Below are 19,249 nucleotides of genomic sequence, written 5' to 3'. Positions count from 1 at the left end.
CATTGTTTTGTAGAGTTGAAGTCTCACTATGTTGCCCAGGCTGGTCTCGAATGCCTGGGCTCAAGTGGTCTTCCTACCTCAGTTCTCTAAGTGTTCGAATTACAAGCGTGAGCCATTGCGCCCGGCCTACTTTTATTTTTCAATAGCAGAACAGTTATGTATCTGGGATGACTAACGAGATGACGGTGAAGAAAATCTTTTCCTCAGTGGGATAAACAGAAAGATAAGGTTTCAACATCAGAATGTGCAGTCAGTTGGAACAATTAAACTAGGACACATGCAAAAGGCTGGAATTTTCTTAACTTTGGTCAAAACATTATGATTATGAAACTAAAGTGGCAGAAATCTCAATGTTTCAACAACAGTATAGCTAAACACAGGGAACCAAAATTACAAAAGTATTTTTTTATACTGTAATTTCAAAGGTAAGTTCACTTTATCTAAAAGAGGTATTTTTGAGGAATGTACCAACTACATTTTAAAAAATGAATTGTTTCACTGTTTTATATTACAGTTTTACAGATGCTTTATCATCACTGCTGATTTATCTTTAACTCAAAGTGATTTATAACTTTTTTTGCTGCACATTTTTCTATACCTCAGCTTTTATGTCATATAGCTCATGATTTCTAAGTACAAATGCACAAGGTTGGACAGCCATGGATCTCTAAGAAGTCAAGAATTCCCTTGTTATGTGGATAATTGTTCCCTAACGTTTCTGCTGGTAAGTCTTGACTGTTCCTCATTTCTATAATGAAAGCTGTGGTGACTACTTTGGATTCCTTTGCCTTTGAATTCTGCCATCCTTCTTCTCCACGAATATGTTGACTGTCTTTTAGTGATGACTACGAAAGCTGGCTGAAGGGAGTATCTATCTACTCTCATCCACAGATGAGGAGTATGTCAGGGTTAATTCTCCCATCTCCCTGGAGACGAAGTGATGACACAGCTCACTGCATCTCCTTGCTTCAAGGCGATGCATGCTTGTGAGTGGTCTCCTTAGGTAGATCTTCCCATTCCAGGGCTGGCCTCATGGCTGACCATCCACACTCACTCTGCTCATATCGCAGGTTCACCCCCTTGCTGTCTTCCTACAGAACCTTGCCCAGCTGGCCCCACGTTGTGCTCTCCACGTCTACCGCCTGCTATTTGGTGCTGGAGAGATCCAACCATTGTAAACACTGGACAATGTTCTAAGTTTAAAGTTTCTAGTTCAAAACTGATTCCGCAGTCTATTTACTTGTCCCTGAGAGACTCTCTTCTGTCCCTCACTGGGGTGGCCCAGGTTCCCCCTGCTCTTCTGAGGCTCTCTCCCTCTGCCCCACCTCTGCCCTTTCCCCAGGGCCATCTTTGTCTTGCCAATGATTTTTGACATTATCTTCATGGGAAAAAGAGAGGCTATCATGTGGGAGCTCATTTACTATCCCTTCTATTTCTAAACTCTCTTTTTATCTTTGATTATGCCACATAAATAAATTTATAAAAACCTTTTCTGTGGTGGGGGCAAGGAAGAGAAGTACTATCACTCTAAATATACCATGCTCAAGTCCTGACAAAAAGGTGCATCTGAAAATAAGGAAATGGAGTATTCCCAACCCTGCTCTGGACACTACCTTTCCTTCCACGCCCCTCGTGCCTTGGGGATTCTGCCCCACTGGTGAGCTCCCCTAGCTCTCAGGGAGCTGGCCTGTGACCATCCTGTCTCAAAGGAGCTGCTCAGCACCATGTGATTGCTTGCTGTTTTCTTGTTCTGTTTCTGTCTCCTCCCTAAAATGCAGGCTCCAAAAGAGCAGGGGCTTGTTTTGCTACTGGCAGGGCCTCAGTCTCCAGATCAGCAGCTGGCAGTTGTGCAATGTATTTTTTACTGAAGGAGCAAACTATTAATTCTCAACCACATTAACACGCCTTCCTTCAGCTATGCTACTGCTGAACACAAAAACAGAAAAACAACAGCAACAAGAAAGAGTCGTCAGGCCCTATCTCCTTCCTTTTCTTCCTGAGACAATCTATGGCAGATGTGTAGATATACACCGCCTCTACTCATCCATTTCTATTCTTCGTGAAGTTCCATTTTGAAGAATTACAATGCCCCTCAGAAGTCAGACTGAATGCTTAATCTACTGCCTCAGGTCCTCCACCAACTCTTGGTATTAACACCTCCAGTCTACAGATATGGAGATATGGAGAAAGCATTCCTGGCAAGGTCACAAAGCAGATATTGAGAGGTGGATTTTAACAGGTCTGTCTGGCACCAAAGCTCCCTCCATTCCAACACACTGAACCTAACTAAGTTGTTTATCAATTTATCTGCTTACATGTCAGTCTCTTCCAGTGGCTGGTGAGTGCTACAATCCATCTCAATGTTGAGAAAACAAAGACCTTTTTGAACAACTTTTTTCCAGTCACAGTGCAACTGTTAGCAGAGAAAGAACATGTCCTTCTTCTAAGAGAAATCTATAGCAAGGTTACTGGAGAAGTAGTTAATGAACTCACACACAGCAATTCGCAATGCCCTATAGCACTGTAACTAACGCCTTCTTTTAACAGAGCTGCTGGTGACCAAATCAGGCTTACACCAGAATCTGACTTTTTTGAAGCAACAATTACATTATACATTTAATGACACTTTTAAGCAGTGAGAAGGTGATTTTCTGATGAGGAAAAAAGAAGAAATTACTAAGGTCTTTTATAATTTAAAAAATAATATACACTTCTTAGATACTTCTTAATCTTACACCACCTTCTTCTAAAACTGACGACACTTAAGAACATTAGGACTGAAAGAAAAGTCTAAAAATGCTAAAAGAATTTCTAAATTCCTCTTGTGGCAAGTCCTGCTCCTTTAGTTAACTCGGTAATACATCAGTGCTGTGGTATAATGATTTGGATCTGAGGAATTTTCTTTTTGCAGGAGGCCGGAGGAGGAGTTCTCAGCAAAAACAATACACACTGCGTTACATGTAAGACAGAGAGTAGACGTCTGGCTTTGGAGAGTAGGCGTCTGATTATGCTGCTGGAATAATCCTTAATCCTTCCTGGCCATAGTTTCCTTTCTTTAGCAAGAGAGGATTAGATTAGATCAGTGTTTCTCAAAGTAGGGTTTGCAGAACCTCAGAGAGGGTGCCAAATACTCTCTTCACACTCCTATTGAGATGTCATTTGCCTTGTGCCAACATTTGCACTTGACATTGGTGCCGATGGGGTAAAACTTCTCTAGCAACTTAGCCAAGTAGGGTAGTGCCCACAAACTGTTCAAGCAGTCATATTCTTCACTGTGGCACTCTCATGGAGAAACAACAAAAAAGCAGTACAATATTTTAGTTTTATAAAATTTGATCCTTGAGTGCATGCCTTTCTAATATTCTGTGATGAAATGGTTCACACTCAGACTACACATCTGCTGCAGATGGAAGTGGGAGTACTGCCCTGAGGACAAGCACTCGATTCCTGCTTTTGTCATGGAATACCATTTTTACTTGAAAAAACATCTGACAGACATACGTTGAAATATGTTGAATGAACACAATAAGGTTTGGCTGTCTGGCAGACATTTTCTCAAAAGTGAATGAATGGAGCTTGGCATTACAACAAATAACTTCTAACAGTATTCGTTGCCAATGATAAAAGTCATTTTCTTTCAAGTGGTAATTGGAATTTTGGAAAATTTGAATTTATCACCAGCAGCTTGAAGCTTCCCAGTAGTTACTTTTCAGATAAAACTGGTGCTTATGTTAATGAATGATTTTTAAAATATTATACAATGAAGTATATGGAAAACTCACTGAACTAGTGTTTTCTAAATGACCAGTTTAGTTTAATGTTACATGCATGGATAAAAGAATCACTCAAATATGAGACCCAAAATGTAATAGAATACAAAAGTAGATGGACACAGTTTCAAGTTTTACATTACAATTTCCATTGACAAGTTTTGGTGTAGTATCAAGGAAAAATATCCATGATTATCTGAAAAGGCCACAAAAATATTCCCTTCCTTTCTGACTACTGGAAAGCTGGCTTTTAATATTTCAACATACACAATATCACAACAGACTGAATGCAGGACTAGATATGAGACTCAAACTGTCTTCAATGAAGCCAGATTTTAAAGATATTTGCAGAAAATGTAAATCAATGACATTCTTTTCACTATTTGTTTTTTGCTTTGGCAAAACATTTAGGTTGGTGCAAAAGCAATTGCAGTTTTTGTCATTACTTTTATAGTATAGTCAATTTTGTTAAACTAGGTTATTTATGTTAAGCTGTAAAGAGCTTACTGTTATTTCAAAATCTATCTATAAATATACATTTTTCTGCTTATTAGAATTAAATATGGTAAATATTGACAGCTACAACCCATATAAGCAAATGCACAGTTTTTGAGAGTGTAAAGGGTCCTGAAACTATCAAGTCTGAGAACTACTGAATTAGATGAAATCTCTAACTTCCTATCTCTTTTGAGATTCTTTAATTGTGTGTGTGTGTGTGTGTGTGTGTGAGTGCGTGGGCAGGTGTGTGTGAATGAGAATGGAAAATCAAATCTGGAAATGTTTTAGTTTTTGTTGTTAGGGTTTTACTCCCTTCACCTTTCCTTCCTTGAGAATATAACATGGCAGATCAATAGGAGAAAGTTTTGATGATAAAGTATTAAAAGGTATTTCATCCTGACACAAATATTAATTATAATTAAAATATCACTAGCTGTCAATGTTAGAATATGAACAAATCAAATGCCTGACAAAAATCTCATATAATGTGTCAGAAATTTATTTTACTTGAGTTTATATTTATGGAATATCTCATAAGTTATATTCAAATAATGGCATTTACATTTTTCCCCCAATTTAAAGAAATATCATCACAAGATATTCTTGGAAGAATATAATCTTTTTTAAAAAACAGAGCAGTGTTTTAAAAAGATTTTTTCTTTTTCCTTTTTTTTTTTTTGAGACCGAGTTTCCCTCTTGTTGCCCAGGCTGTAGTGAAATGGCGCAATCTCTCTCTGCCTCCTGAGTTCAAGCGATTCTCCTACCTCGAACTCCAAGTAGCTGGGATTACAGATGCCCACCACCACGCCCAGCTAACTTTTTGTATTTTTAGTAGAGACGGAGTTTCACCATGTTGTCCAGCTGGTCTCGAACCCCTGACCTCAAGTGATTCACCTGCCTTGGCCTCCCAAAATTCTGGGTTACAGGCATGAGCCATCACAACTGGCCTAAAGGATTTTCTTTTTTTTAAGAAAAAGTATTCAAAGTCATTTAAAATTATTTTATCCAAACAAAAGTAATCATAAATTCCTCTTTCTAATTAATACAAGTTAGATGCTGGAATTCTATAAATGTTTTTAGGATTTTGATGCCCCTTAATTTAAAGACAAGAACAATATGTTTACTCTATGAAAAGCATTACTAGATTTATGAATTTCTATTCCTATTGCTATTAGACTTTTAAAAACAAAAAATACCTATACTGTATTTTTGGCTTGCACAACATCCTAAATATCCCTGTCAAACTACTTTGCTTTTATCCCTGCTCAACCCCTCACACTAACCATCTGCATAAATAAAGATGCAAGCATCTGCTACATTGCAAGTGGTCTCAGGGGCAGATGTTTCCATCCTTGTGTTCATGTCACTGGGGCTGGATACATTATTTGAACAGATGTACACAATCTGAAAGTGTTGTGTCCCACAGTGAAATGTCTCCAACTGCTTTCTATCAAAGTACATAAATGCTATTTGCACCTGCATTTATGTTAATGATATAAAGGCAGCAGGGGTTCTGACAGTGTGAGATGTGATGCAATGAAATATATTTACATGGTTAATTGGAATTTCTGAGAGACTCTGATGCCAAACGACCACACTGACACTGATACATACCCAAGTAAATTATCTGATTACCAGCCTGCTTTTTAAGCAATAGAAATACAGCTATTTCGGCCAGGCACAGTGGCTCATGCCTGTAATCCCAGCACTTTGGAAGATGGAGGTGGGTAGATCACCTGAGGTCAGGAGTTCGAGACCAGCCTGGCTAACATAGTGAAACCCCATTTCTACCAAAAATACAAAAAATTAGCTGGGCATGGTGGTGTGTGCCTGTAATCCCAGATTCTTGGGAGACTGAAGCAGGAGAATTGCTTGAACCCAGGAGGCAGAGGTTGCAGTCTGAGATCCCATCATTGCACTCCAGCTGTGCCCGCCCCATAATACGGCTATTTCAAATAACAAAAATATTCATAATCTGAATTTACTAATATTTTAAACTCTAATGTTTTATTCCAACTTCCATATATGGCTGGCCTACTTTATAGTTTGAGGCCACCCAGGTCATTTCCATTTATTCTAAAAGGATATTTCTACAGGCATGTGTGTTTTCCATTTGTTCTTCTGTCAACAGTATAACATACTAATAATGCACAATGGTATTTTGCAGAAGTTATTACATCGGAAAGTTCCAATTTCCAACATTAAGGAGTTAACCAAAACCAGCTTGCAAATGTCAATCTGTACTTGGTCTGCAGCATAAAATGGTACCAAAAGTCCAAGAACAGCATTTACACCACTTGTTAAGATCAAAATGTTTCCATATGAATTTCACATATTTGGAAACATAATATTTTCATAATACATAGGGAATGATTTTTCCCCCAATAATGAGGTCACAAAGCAATGTTAACCACTAAATGCAAAGCATTACAGAGGTACCCTTTGCTACTGTGTGTTAAATGTGAGGGCTGGAGAGTCACAGATCTTAGAACAGTAGTTTTCTTTGTCGCATTACTGAGCTAAGAATTTATGGTTACTTTCAAATAATATATTACTTTATTAACTTGAATTTATAATATCAACAATGCACAAAGTCGTTTTAGCTGAGAAAAATATCATAAAGAAAGCTTCTATTCTGCAAGTTAGAGTGAGTCTTCTACTGTGCTTTAAAAGTTTTTATAAGGCGCATTCATATGCAGCTGATTCTTGTTATTTGCAGAGTCTGTATTTGTGAATTTGCCTACTTGCTAAAATTTAATTTTAACCCCAAAATCAATACTTGTGGTGCTTCCATGGCCATTCGTGGACATGTGTAGAGAAAGAAAAAATTTCAGCCACTTGACACACACATTCGCAGCTGAGGCAGGACACGGGGACGTCCTGCTTCGTTCAGCTCTCATAAGGTAAACACGCACCCTTTTTACATTTTTGTGCTTTTCCTTGGTGATTTGACTGTTTACTTATGGTCTCCAGCATAGTGCTGAGGGCTGTCTAGTGCTCCTACACACAAGACAACTGTGATGTGCTTTATGGAGAAAACACCTGTGTTAGAGAAGCTTTGTTATGGCATGCCTTCTAGTGCTGTGTCTCTGGGTTCAATGTTAAAAAATTAACCTTGTCTATTACATAAAATATCTTTTAACAGAAACACACTTATAACAAGGTTATGTATCAGTTGTTGACAAAAATGTTGTGACTAGAGGCTCACAAGAACCTAACCTTGTATATCCCCAGGAACAAATGGCTCAGTATCTGCTGACTCAGTGTTCCTAGTAATCTTATAGAATACAAGTACCACAAACAATGAGAATCAACCATACCTACTGCATTTGATTGTTATAGGACAAGAATTACTATCCCCACTGGAAAGACAAAGGGACTGAGGTTTACTAATCTGGCCAAGATCACAGAGCCTAAAAAGCAGCACGAAAATGAGCAGAGCTCAGCTTCCCAGCTCAGTGTTCGTTCACTAGATGGAGAGGAAAAGGGAGAGATGGGCAAGGAGGAAACGAAAAAATAAAAAGAGAGCTTAAGAAAATGGCTTTCATACCATGTTCGAAAGAGTGAAACTACAATTAGATAAAAAGAATAAACTACTTTCAGGTTAAATCCCCAAAAAAGGAAATCCCTGCTTGGATAGGCAACCCAGTGTTACTAATTACAACAGCTGCAAGAAAGAAGAGCTTAGTTGGGTTTTACGTTCCCCTCTTTGCTTCTTTTGCTCACCGTCTGCAATAAATATTTGTTAAATGGACATTTGCTTTCATCGACCTTGGAATTCAAACCACTTTTGTGTTTCATTAAAAAAAAAAAGATTACAACATTTTCACAGCATCAGATGTGATTTCTAAAAAAATGTTTGAGAGTTTAAAGCATTGTGTACGTAACTTAATATGCTTTTGAGAGCCTACTACATGTCAGGGTTCTTTAAGCCCTGCTAAAGACAGAAAACTCATCAATAACTTTATAAAAGACCTAACTGATGCTAAGTCCAAAATAAGTATGATCTTTTCCCCAAACTTTAAGAAAGATGAATATTAACTAACTCCTCCCTAAGTGTTCTCCCCTTAAGTTCTAATAACCTACATTCACAAACACCAAAATGTTATCCTGTAAGATATAAGTATATACTTTTATGTCTGCAAGGCATAAAATATATTTTTAGACAGTATCATAACTATTTTTTATTGAATCAGAAAATCTAGGTTTTTAAAAAAGATCCAAATATGAATTCACATGATAGTAATGGATGTGGCTGTGCAGTCAAATCATGTGGGTCCAGAGGGGGTCGTCTGTGTGTCTTTGCCTCAAAGCATTTGCTCTCTCTCCACTCCCACTTCTTACTTTCATGAAATAGAAATAGCACTCACAATCTGAAAGCTACCTTGAAATAATACAAACGTTATGACAGAGTTGAGAAAAGTGGATGAAGACCTGCATAAGGCTTGCCTAGGAAATGGCAAACTTAACTGAAAGGCTGACAAGTGACTAAGAATTGACAGACTCCAGTAAAAGAGATTCTCACTTGACTTAAATGAAGACTCCTTCCTAACCAATGAACAATGGGACTTGCTTTAGCCAACTGTGTAGGAACTTCAAATTCATCCTGACTACCCAAGGTACAAACTTCAATGGTCAACTGGCATATTCACAGTGAACTACTTCTTCTTAGCACATAAAACACATACATTGTCCCTGTCAGAGAATCATTTGGCAATGCTACTCACCTGTGTGAGTTTTCTTATATGGCAATTAAATAAATTCACTTGCATTTTTAATCACTGTGGTGACTTTGTCTTTCTTTCAACAAATTTAAATAGTTGGCCTTATTATGTTGTTTTCATGCCTCTTTTTTGAAAAATACAGTTTAGCCTATCATTTGAAAATATCAGACAAAAAAAGAAAGTTATGGAAACTAAATCATATGCCTGAACTTCTCAAAATTCTATAAATTATATCATCATGCAGAAAGGTGTAACAGTGACACTAAGTTATAATAGAAAACTCTATAATGTAGTATAACTTAGAGTTATAGTGATATTACAATGTTAAATCTCTTCACCTGAAATTAGATAGCATTTAAATAGAAGAAACCAGAATTTCAAATTTCTTTTCTCCATTTATAATGCTGCCAGTCCTTCCTAGCTTCAAAACCCCTGGCCTAAATTACACTTGCTTGACTTCTGCATATATGTTAATGACTGAACAAACGTCTTTCCTTCCACTGTGTTTCCTGACCAGCCTCAAATCTCTGGCTTAGCCAACTGTCCTTTTATTCTGATTTTCAAAGTACGTCATATGCTCACTTCTAGTATGGTATCAGTCATGCTTTATTCCAGTTGAGGAGATGCATATACGCTGTTCCAACAGGATTTCAGAGCCCCCTTCAGAGCATCTGAAAGTTCCTGGTATGAATGACCTTGGTGATCATTAAACCTCCTCTACCACATGAACTTTGTCAGGGGACAGGATGTTGGTGCGGCATATTTTCCCTAATTTAAGGCTCACAACTCTGTTGGTGATGTCTTATCTGAATTTTATACATAAATGCATATAATGTGTCTATGTGTTTTTAAGTTGGAAATTCAAAGGTATCATAATTTATGGCTAGCCATCAATGATTTGTTAAATATATCAATCTGCATTTAATAAATGGCATGTGCCCAGCAAACTTCTGTCACACAAATTATGTACATGTAATTATATATATATATATATATATATATATATATATATATGTATTTTTGTCAGAGACAGGTCTTGTTCTGTTGCCTAGGCTAGAGTGCGATGGCATGATCATAGCTCACTGCAGCCTCTAATTCCTAGGCTCAAGCAATCCTCCTAGCTCAGCCTCCCAAGTAGCTGGGAGTATAGGCACAAGCCATCATGTCCAGCTAATTCTGAAATTTTTTTGTAGAGATGGAGCCTTGCTGTGTTGCCCAGGCTGGTCTCAAACTCCTGGCCTTAAGTTATTCTCCCACTTCAGCCTGCCAAAGTGCTGGGATTACAGGTGGAAGCTGCTGCACCTAGCCATAAATTATATTTGATCATAAATGGAATCATAATTAATAAATCTGATGCCTTTGTTAAAAAATATTAGTATTAATCCAGGACATACAGAAAGCATTTGAATGAATAAATAAATTAATGAATAACTGGGCAATTCTTAGGCCTTACACATATTCAAATATGTTATTTTTCCTTATTGATGTGATTTTCCATAATTTAAGTTATAATTTCTGCCCATTCTGGTTTAAAACGGCTTTAAGCATTCATACGTGTAACAAAGCACAGTATAAACATCAGAGAAGAAAAAGATGATCAAAAATTAAAAATATTCTTTATAAATTCTAAATTATACATTCTTCTAAATTCTTACAGAAATATTCTTTATAAATTAAATTTTAATAAATATTATTAATAAATTTATTCTCTATAATTTATATAAAATATTCTTCATAAATTTTATGATAAATCTGGGTTCAAATCTTGGATCAGTCACTTATGGGTGTGTGGTGTTGGCAAAAAGTACCTAATCTTGAACTTGTAAAATAAGGATGACATCTAACTTACTGTGAAGATCAAATAAAACAAAGGATGTAAAGTGGAATGATCATCACATTGGAGGCACATGATTGAGGTTTTTTTAAGCTATTATACCTCCTCTGTCAAATTCCAAGATTGGGCTTAAGCATCTTTAGTCCCAGAAAAGACTGGCGAGGAGGTTTACTTGAGCTCTGGGTAGGGCCAACGGGTCTTACTTTCTGGTCAATGGAGGTATCCAGGCTTATGTTTTAGCTCAGAGAGTAGACATCAGGACAAAAAAAACTGTGCTGAGAAGCAAAGCAGCCAAGAGGTGTGAGTGCCTTCTCCCTCTGTATCAGCCAGAGCCAAGCGGCTCCTTGCTTAGTTAAAACGTAGTCTCACCTTTTTAGAGCTCGAAAGGAAAACCTAGTAATTCTTGATTTTTAAACGGGAAAACTAGGCTTAGGGGCAAAATAACTTTGCCTGGGGCTCCACAGCTGGTTGGAGGCAGGTCTGGAATGGAGTCCAGCTTTCTTGATACTTGTTCCATTATTCTTTCTCCTAAGCCTCTCTTTGCTTGCTTGGACAAAAGGAGGTGACATCAGCTAGGATGCCGAATTTCCAAGCCCTTGATCAGTTACCTATTGCTGCACAAACCTTCCAGAGGATATATACCAGAGAACACTCAAGGAAAACACATGATCTTTATTTCTAGTTGGGATTTGTCCATCTCCTTCTTCGCCCTAGTGTTCCTGGCTGGATTTTGTGGGAGTCTCAAGGACTCTCACTATCGCTTTGGACCAATTCCTGGATAAGAATCAAACCAAGGGGTCTGCTTCCTGTTTCCTCTCATGGGTCCCCTTGGAGCATGTTTGGCCTTCCAAGGCCATTTGGCATCCGAAGCCAAGAGGCAGCCTGCTGGCCATCTCACTGACCAGTCTCAAAGATGGGGAGGGTCCCCGATATTAATGATAACCATCAAGAACAGTAGTTATATCATCATATAAGTGCCTACTATGCAAACAACAATATGCTAGGTGATTTACATATGCTATTTCCTTTAGTCTCCACATATCCTATAGAGTGGGACTTATTATCTTCATTTTATAGATTTACAGATGTGGAAGCTGAGGTCAAATAATATACCTAAGGTTTTAGTGGTTGAACTGAGTTTCAAATCCAGATTCCATGCTCTCAAGAGTTATGATACTACCTTTCTCACCGATAGAGAGGTCAAAGAGTGTTTGCTCGATTTAAGGGTCCTTCATAACAAATTCCCCCCTTTCAATAAAAGCTACGTGTTCCAATAAGGCAGGCTAATTTGGCCTCATTAAAGATATGTCTTTTTTCTCACACATGTCAGAATTTCTCTTCTGTGTGGAAGAGACTAGATGGGACAGGGGAAAGACTGATATTTCTCCCTAGGGTTAGAGTGTACCCTTTATGGCAAGGATAATTTAATTGCTCTTGATTAAGAAAGGTCTCTATCTCCACCTATCAGCTGTTCTAGAAGATCCAGAAGTGCTTGTTAAAAAAAATCATTATTTTATTTTTTATACATTGCATAGAGTAAAGTGGTTTTTCTATTTCTTTTTAAATGGGTATGAGGGGAAACAGGTCAAAGAAATGTATACACAAATTCTGTATCCTCTAAGAGTATGTCTACACATGTGTGTATGAATATATGTGCACATATTCTTCTACCCATTAAAATACTTGCAAGTATTAAAAGCCAACACTTTTTAATTTCATTGATATCTGTTAGTGCTAGTTAACTGCCAGTGAATGGGCAGGACTCTGGAGTTGTGGGTGAAATGAGATGGCCCTGTTCTCAAGGAGCTATCAGCCTAGAAAAGGAGACAGGTCCCTAAAACTCAGGAATCCATATCCACTTAAATAATTTACCAAAAGAAATGAGTTTTCATATATAATCATAATTTGTTTTTAATTCTAGGAAATAAGTTACCTTATGATTAGAGATCAATGACATTAAATCTATCAAATTAAAACCATAACAGACACATTGCCATTTTCCTCAGCAGTTTACCTTACCTTCATCTTTTGGTGGTACTGATAAAGAATTCTGCATTATGATGTATTTGACTTGAATAGTATCTTTCCTAAAAATAACCAAGCACAAATAATTATTAGAAAATAACTGAGATATCATGTTAATACTAAAAACAAATTCTAAGCTGTTTTGAAAAGTCTGTTTTATAAACACGAGTAATAAGAAATGGATTGAGCTATTAAGAACTGATGTTTTTATTTTCTTCTCATTTTTCTACAAACAGGATTTTGCTGAATGTACTAGAATGGGCTTGCAGACAGATGTAACGGCATGCTGGCTTAGGACCTTACCCACATTTCTACTCTCGTGGGGTCATGTGTAAGTAGGCAAAGTTAGGATTCTCTGAAAATGTACTCTCTGATAATTGCTTCCAATACTTTAAGAAGAAATAGCTAAAATGCTTAACAATACACAGGCAATATAATTGCAGTATAATCATTTGATGAAATATAATTCAGTCATTAAAATGCAACTGTGAAGATTATGTAGCAATATAAAAATGTTAATGATGTGATGCACTGGATGAACACACTGAATGACAGACACTAGCATTACAAATACACAAAAAATAAAGAAAATATGTCAAGATATGTATTTACAGTGTGTTTGGTGATGGAATTACAGGTGCTCTCCCCCACTCCCCACGTTATAGCTATTTTCCAAATTGTGTATAATGTAGGTTTCCATATTAATAAAATATCTAAATAAAACAATTCAAATCTTTGAAAAATTTTCATAAGCTCTTAAACAAAAAAGTTTCTAAGCATGACACCAAGTACAGAGCCCATTAAGGAAAAGACTGATGAATTTTTCCATTTAAAATTTTTAATATTTTTAAAATAAGAAAATTGGACAAAACTAAAAGGCATGATTCCTATGTCTAGCCAAGGTGGAGTAACAGAGACCAGATTCATGCTTCTGCCTGAAACAACCAAAACATAGACAGAATATATGAAACAATGTTTTCAAAACACTGAACGTCAGCCATAGAGGTAGGAGGCAGAGAAATTCTAGGCAGACTGAGGTGAGTCCCTGGTGAAACCCCATCTTCAAGCCAAAATAGCCTGAAACCTGCAGCCCAAGATGAGAAGTTCTATCCCTGTTTGTCTGTTCTCTCCGATTGGTTATTTCTGAATAGGGCCTTTATACGAATCAAATGTTAAATGTTGCCTTTTCCAAAACTGCCCATGGCGTGCCCCGCCCCCCATTCTGTGCCTATAAAGATCCTGGACTCAGTCAGTAGAGAAGCAGCTTGACTGGAGAGAAGCAACTTGGCTTCAGCGGGATGGCTGGACTTCAGAGGAGAGATGGCTTAACTTCTGGAGAGACAGTTTGGCTTCAGGGAAGATTACCTGCCCGTCCCATCCTCTCTCTAGCTCCTCACTCCACTGAGAGCCATTTCCATCACTAAATAAAATTATCTGCCTTCACCATCCTTCAAGTGTCAGCACGACCTCATTCTTCTTGGACCCCACATAAGAGCTTGGGATCCACTGGATGCAGGTACCCAAAAAAGGCTGTGAAACTGGCCCTTTGCCCTTACTGGCAGAGTGGCAGATGCCCCACGTGACAAGGCCAGGGGCCCACTGAGCTGATAACACACTGCTGTCCACAAATGGCAAAGCTAAGAGAGCACTGCAGTGTGCCCTCTGGGGTTTCAGGGGTCACAGGCACCCCCACCTGGGTGCCACTGCAGGGCATGCACAGAGCTTGCTCCTGCTGGCACCCAAAGCAGCTGGCCGGATCCCACTCTTATTTGCTCATGTCTTCCCTCCCGCAAGGGGTTGAGTGTGGCAGGCTGAGTAAATGGGGCACCCCCATTGCAAGTCCAAGAAAGGAGTCAAAAAACATCCTGCATCATCAGGTCATGAAAAACTGATTCCTGAGAGCCAGGAAAAAATTGCAATGAGCCCTATAGAAATAACTGCGATGAGCCCTATGTGAGGAAAGATCCTTGCAGAGATTTCCAGAATACTGGAAAAGAGAGCTACACACAGAGAGAGCACAACAGAGAGGGTCCCCACAGGGTATTTACCTTTGTAATGATCAGCACAGGCAAGTGAGGAAACACCTCAAGACCAAGGAAAGGTCCAAGGTACACTACAGTCACAGAACAGGAATATTGCCTGTTCCCACTACCTAGAGTAAAAAATCCTCAAAATTCACAAAGAAATGGGTAGAGTACACAGGAGAGTCTTGCCTTACTGGAGGGAATACTCAATTCTAGACTGTGCATTTCTCTGGTTTCACAAAAATCTTAAAGCAAGACATAAAAGGATTAAACTAAAAAAAAAAAAAAAAAGGATTAAACTGTTTCAAACTATTTTAACTATGCACCAGAAAAAAACCTCACAAAATATTTACAGAAATACAAAAATATCTACCACCCAATAAAGTAAAATTCATAATGACTGACATCTAATAAAAATTACCAAGCATCCAGAAATGCAGAAAAATACAATCTATAATTTAGAAAACAATCAAAACTGACCAGGACTGACATATATCGGAGTTAGCAGACAAGGACATTAAGTGTATAACTAGATTTCACATGCTCAAAATGTTAAGTGCAGGTAGAATACATATGAAAAAAATCCAAATAAAATTTCTAGAGATGAAAACTACAATGTATAAGATGAAAAATATACTGCATAAAATTAATGGCACATTTAGACATGTCAGAAGAAAACATAAGCAAATCTGAAGGCACAGCTATCAAGACTACACAGAATGAAGAAGAAGAGAGTAAAACTGAAACACAAACAAACAAACCACAACCAAGAACATCAGTGAGCTGCAGGAGAACTTTAAGAAGATTAATACGCCAGTTATTTGGAAAGCAGAGAGATGGAAGGGCAGAAAAACTATTTAAGAAATAATGGGAGAACATTTTCCAAATTTGATAAAACTGTGAACCCACAGATCCAAACATCTCAAAACACTGATTCACAAGAAACATGAAACATATGAAGGTATATTATTGCCAAAATGTTCAAAACAAGTGAAAAAAAAAAGTTTTTAAAGACACCCAGAGAAAAAGATACATTGCATATAAAGGAACAATGATAAGGATCACAACAGATTTCTCCCTATTAATAAAACAATTCGAGTCCAAAGACAATAAACAACAATAACAACTGTAATCTAGAAGTCTTAGAACTCCAGGCCCCAACGTCTTCTCTGATGACTTCTACTGGATATTTAAGGAAGAAATAATACCAATTAGACATAAATCCTTCCAGAAATTTAAAAAGGAGGAAGTCTTTACTATCTAAAAAGCATTATCTAGATATCACAACCAGATAAATCTGTTATGAGAAAAGATTCCTATGGTCCAATATCCTGCATAAGCACAGATGCAAAAGTAATAAACAAATTTCTAGCAAATCAAATCGAACAATATGAGAATATATCATGACCAAGTAGGGTTATCCCAGGAATACAAAATTGGTTTAACATTCAAAATAAATGTAATTCACCATATTAATACATTAAAAAAGAAAACTACATGGTTATTTTAACAGATACAAAAATTGCATGTGATAAAATCCAACATCCAATCCTGATTAAAAAAAAAAAAAAAACCTTTATAATTTAAGAATAATAAGGAACTCCTCACACTGGTGAAACATTATCTATTAATATGAGAAACCTAAAACTAAAGTCATGCTAAACAATGAAAGACTCAATGATTTCCCTCTAAGTTCACAAACAAGAGAAGGACATCTATTCTCACCACTTCTATTCATCCTTGTATTGGAAGTTCTAGCCAGTGCAATAAAACAAAAATAAATAAAACACATTCAGATCGTGAAGCAAGACATAAAATGGTCTTTATTTGTAGATGACATATCTAGGTAGAAAATTCAATGGGCTCTCCAAAAAGCTCTTCAATTTAATAACTGAGTTTAGCAAGTTTGCAAAATACAAGATCAATACATGATCAATTTACAAAAATAAATTATATTTTTGTATCCTAGAAATAATCAGAAACTGACAACAAATCAGAAATTAAGACACCATTTATAACAGCATAAAAATGAAATAATTAAGGATAAGCCTGACAAAATATACAAAAGACCTATACACTGAAAACCAAAAAACATGAACAGAGAGAAATTTTAAAAGATTAGACAAACAAAGAGATATATCACGTTCAAAGGCTGGAAGACGCAATGTTGTTAAAATGGCAAGTCTTCTTCAAATAGATCTATAGAATCAGTGTAATCCTAATAGAAATCCCAGTAGACTTTTTGCAGAAATCAACCAACTTAATTTTTAAAATTCACAGGAAAATAGAAAGAACCCAGAATAACCAAATTTTCTTTTTAAAGAAAGAAATCAGACTAATGTTACTTTAGTTTCAAGAAAGATAGACATATAGATCAATGCAATGGAATAGAGAGTCCATAAATAAATCCATACAGGTATGCATTCTCATGGAATTCCAAAGGGAAAGCAGTGGAGCATGAATAGTCCCCTCAACAAATGATGATGATTTTTCCATATGCAAAAAGCAAAAAAAGAACTTTGAGCCATACCTCACACCATATACAAAATTTGAAATGCATCATACACCAAAATGTAAAACACAAAACTTCTAAAATAGAAAACTTCTAAAAGAAAATACTGTGCCCTTTAGTCAGGCAAAGATATATTAGATATAGCATCTGAAACATAATCCATAAAATAACAAACTAACGAACTAAACTTCTTCAAAATTACAAACTTCTGCTCTTCAAAAGACACCAATAAGAAAATGAAAAATTTGCTCCCATAAATGGGAGAAAATATCTGAAAATAATCTGAAAAAACTGTAAACAAAAGCTCTCCAAACTAAGTAAGAAAACAAACCTCCTAATTTACAATGGGCTAAAGAGGTGAATATACACTTCTCCAAAAAAGATACATGGCTTGCAAATAAGAACATGAAAAGATGTTCAACATCACTGGTTATTAAGAAAAGATACACCTACCTTAGGATCCAGCTAATCCCTTTCTACCAACACAAGAGAAATGTAAGCATATATCTATACAGACTTATACAAAGAATGTTCACAGCAGCTATATTTGTGTAGTTCCAAACCAGAAACAAACCAAATGTTCACCAACAGAAAGAATATGTAAACATACAATGGAACATTACTCAGCAATTTAAAGAAAGTATTGATCCACATCACAACAGATATGAATCTTCAAAAATATTATGCTATATAAAAGAAGACAGACATTAAAGAGCAATACTCTATGATTCTACTTCTATAAGATTTTAGAGACTATAAACTATAGTGGCAGAAAGCAAATCAATGGTTGCCTGGGGACAGGGGAGACAGAGAAGGTTGGGGGAGAAACTATAAGCAGGCCTGAGAAACATATATGCAACCACTAAGGTGAAGAATATATTCATTTTCTTGATTATGATTAAGGTTTCAAGGGTATATATGTATATCAAAATTTATCTCATTGTACTTTAAATATATGCAATTGACTGTATGCCAATCATATCTTAGTACAGCTGTTAAAATTAAATGGTAAATATTGGGAAAAAATTTAAAAATCACAATAGACATATATACATACATTTATTCACTTAACAGATGTTGTTTGCAGTATTACTATACACTCTGGAGAAGATATACTAAACATAGTTCTTGTATTCCTAATATAAAAGAAATAATGAGATAATGCTCCACTATAAAAATAAGGACTTAAAAATTTATAAAAGACAACATTAAACTAGTAGTCATCAGAAAGAATGTTACGACCTACTAAAATCAAAGAGTTGCCAATTTCTAAAATAATACTACTTTTTTTGCCTCTAAATTGGCAGAAAAATAAGACAATATAAACTTTGGAGGGAAGCCCGAGGAAAGGGGTGTGCTTATTTACTTCCTATGTTATAGTTGGTACAAACTCTCTGGCAATGTGCATCCTGAGTCTTCCAATTCTGCATTCCTTTTGGTCCAGACCTTCCTTTCTTCCGCATGTAGGAATTTTGCTCAAAAAATCACCATGGTAATGTGTAAAGCTATATACTACCATCATCATCATTATCATCCTCATTACCTTCAAAGAAATGGTAAGGGTGTTATTTAAAATATACAAAAAACGTAAAACTTAGAATTAGGGTATATTTTTATAATAAAGTTACTTTTTTAAATGTTTCTTAAAATGTTGAAAAACATAAAAAATGCTCATGACACGTTTTTGTATAAAAGGGCTGGCTATAGCCGTGTTCTGTGGCTCACATCTGTAATCCCAGCACTTTGGGAGGCAGAGGTGGGAGTGTCACCTGAGCCAAGAGTTTCAGACCAGCCTGGGCAACATAGTGAAACCCATCTCTACAAAAAAATACAAAAATTGGCCGGTGTGGTGGTGTGCATCC

The 19,249-nt window shown here is 36.6% G+C and overlaps 1 protein-coding gene across 14 annotated transcripts in view; it reads right to left on the bottom strand.

The window, feature by feature from the left end:
• Positions 1–19,249, bottom strand: part of ZNF438 (zinc finger protein 438) — a 114,938-nt gene that overhangs the window by 17,685 nt on the left and 78,004 nt on the right. For 11 of the 14 annotated variants that reach the window (XM_032259727.1, XM_032259726.1, XM_032259722.1 and 8 more), the window contains one exon: positions 12,846–12,913. In XM_032259727.1, coding sequence (XP_032115618.1) covers positions 12,846–12,882 — 37 coding nt within the window. In that variant the 5' untranslated portion in view covers positions 12,883–12,913. Of the gene's footprint in view, positions 1–3,110; positions 4,949–8,995; positions 9,141–11,029; positions 11,102–12,845; positions 12,914–19,249 lie in introns of those variants that run through there. The other 3 variants (XM_032259734.1, XM_032259733.1, XM_032259735.1) reach the window with 3 other exon arrangements.

Source organism: Sapajus apella, unplaced genomic scaffold, assembly GCF_009761245.1.
Source record: "Sapajus apella isolate SASKATOON/1434 unplaced genomic scaffold, GSC_monkey_1.0 scaffold111, whole genome shotgun sequence".
In the NCBI taxonomy this organism is placed as follows: domain Eukaryota; kingdom Metazoa; phylum Chordata; class Mammalia; order Primates; family Cebidae; genus Sapajus; species Sapajus apella.
Note: the sequence above shows the minus strand (reverse complement) of the source record. Positions and strands in the feature narration are given on the sequence as shown.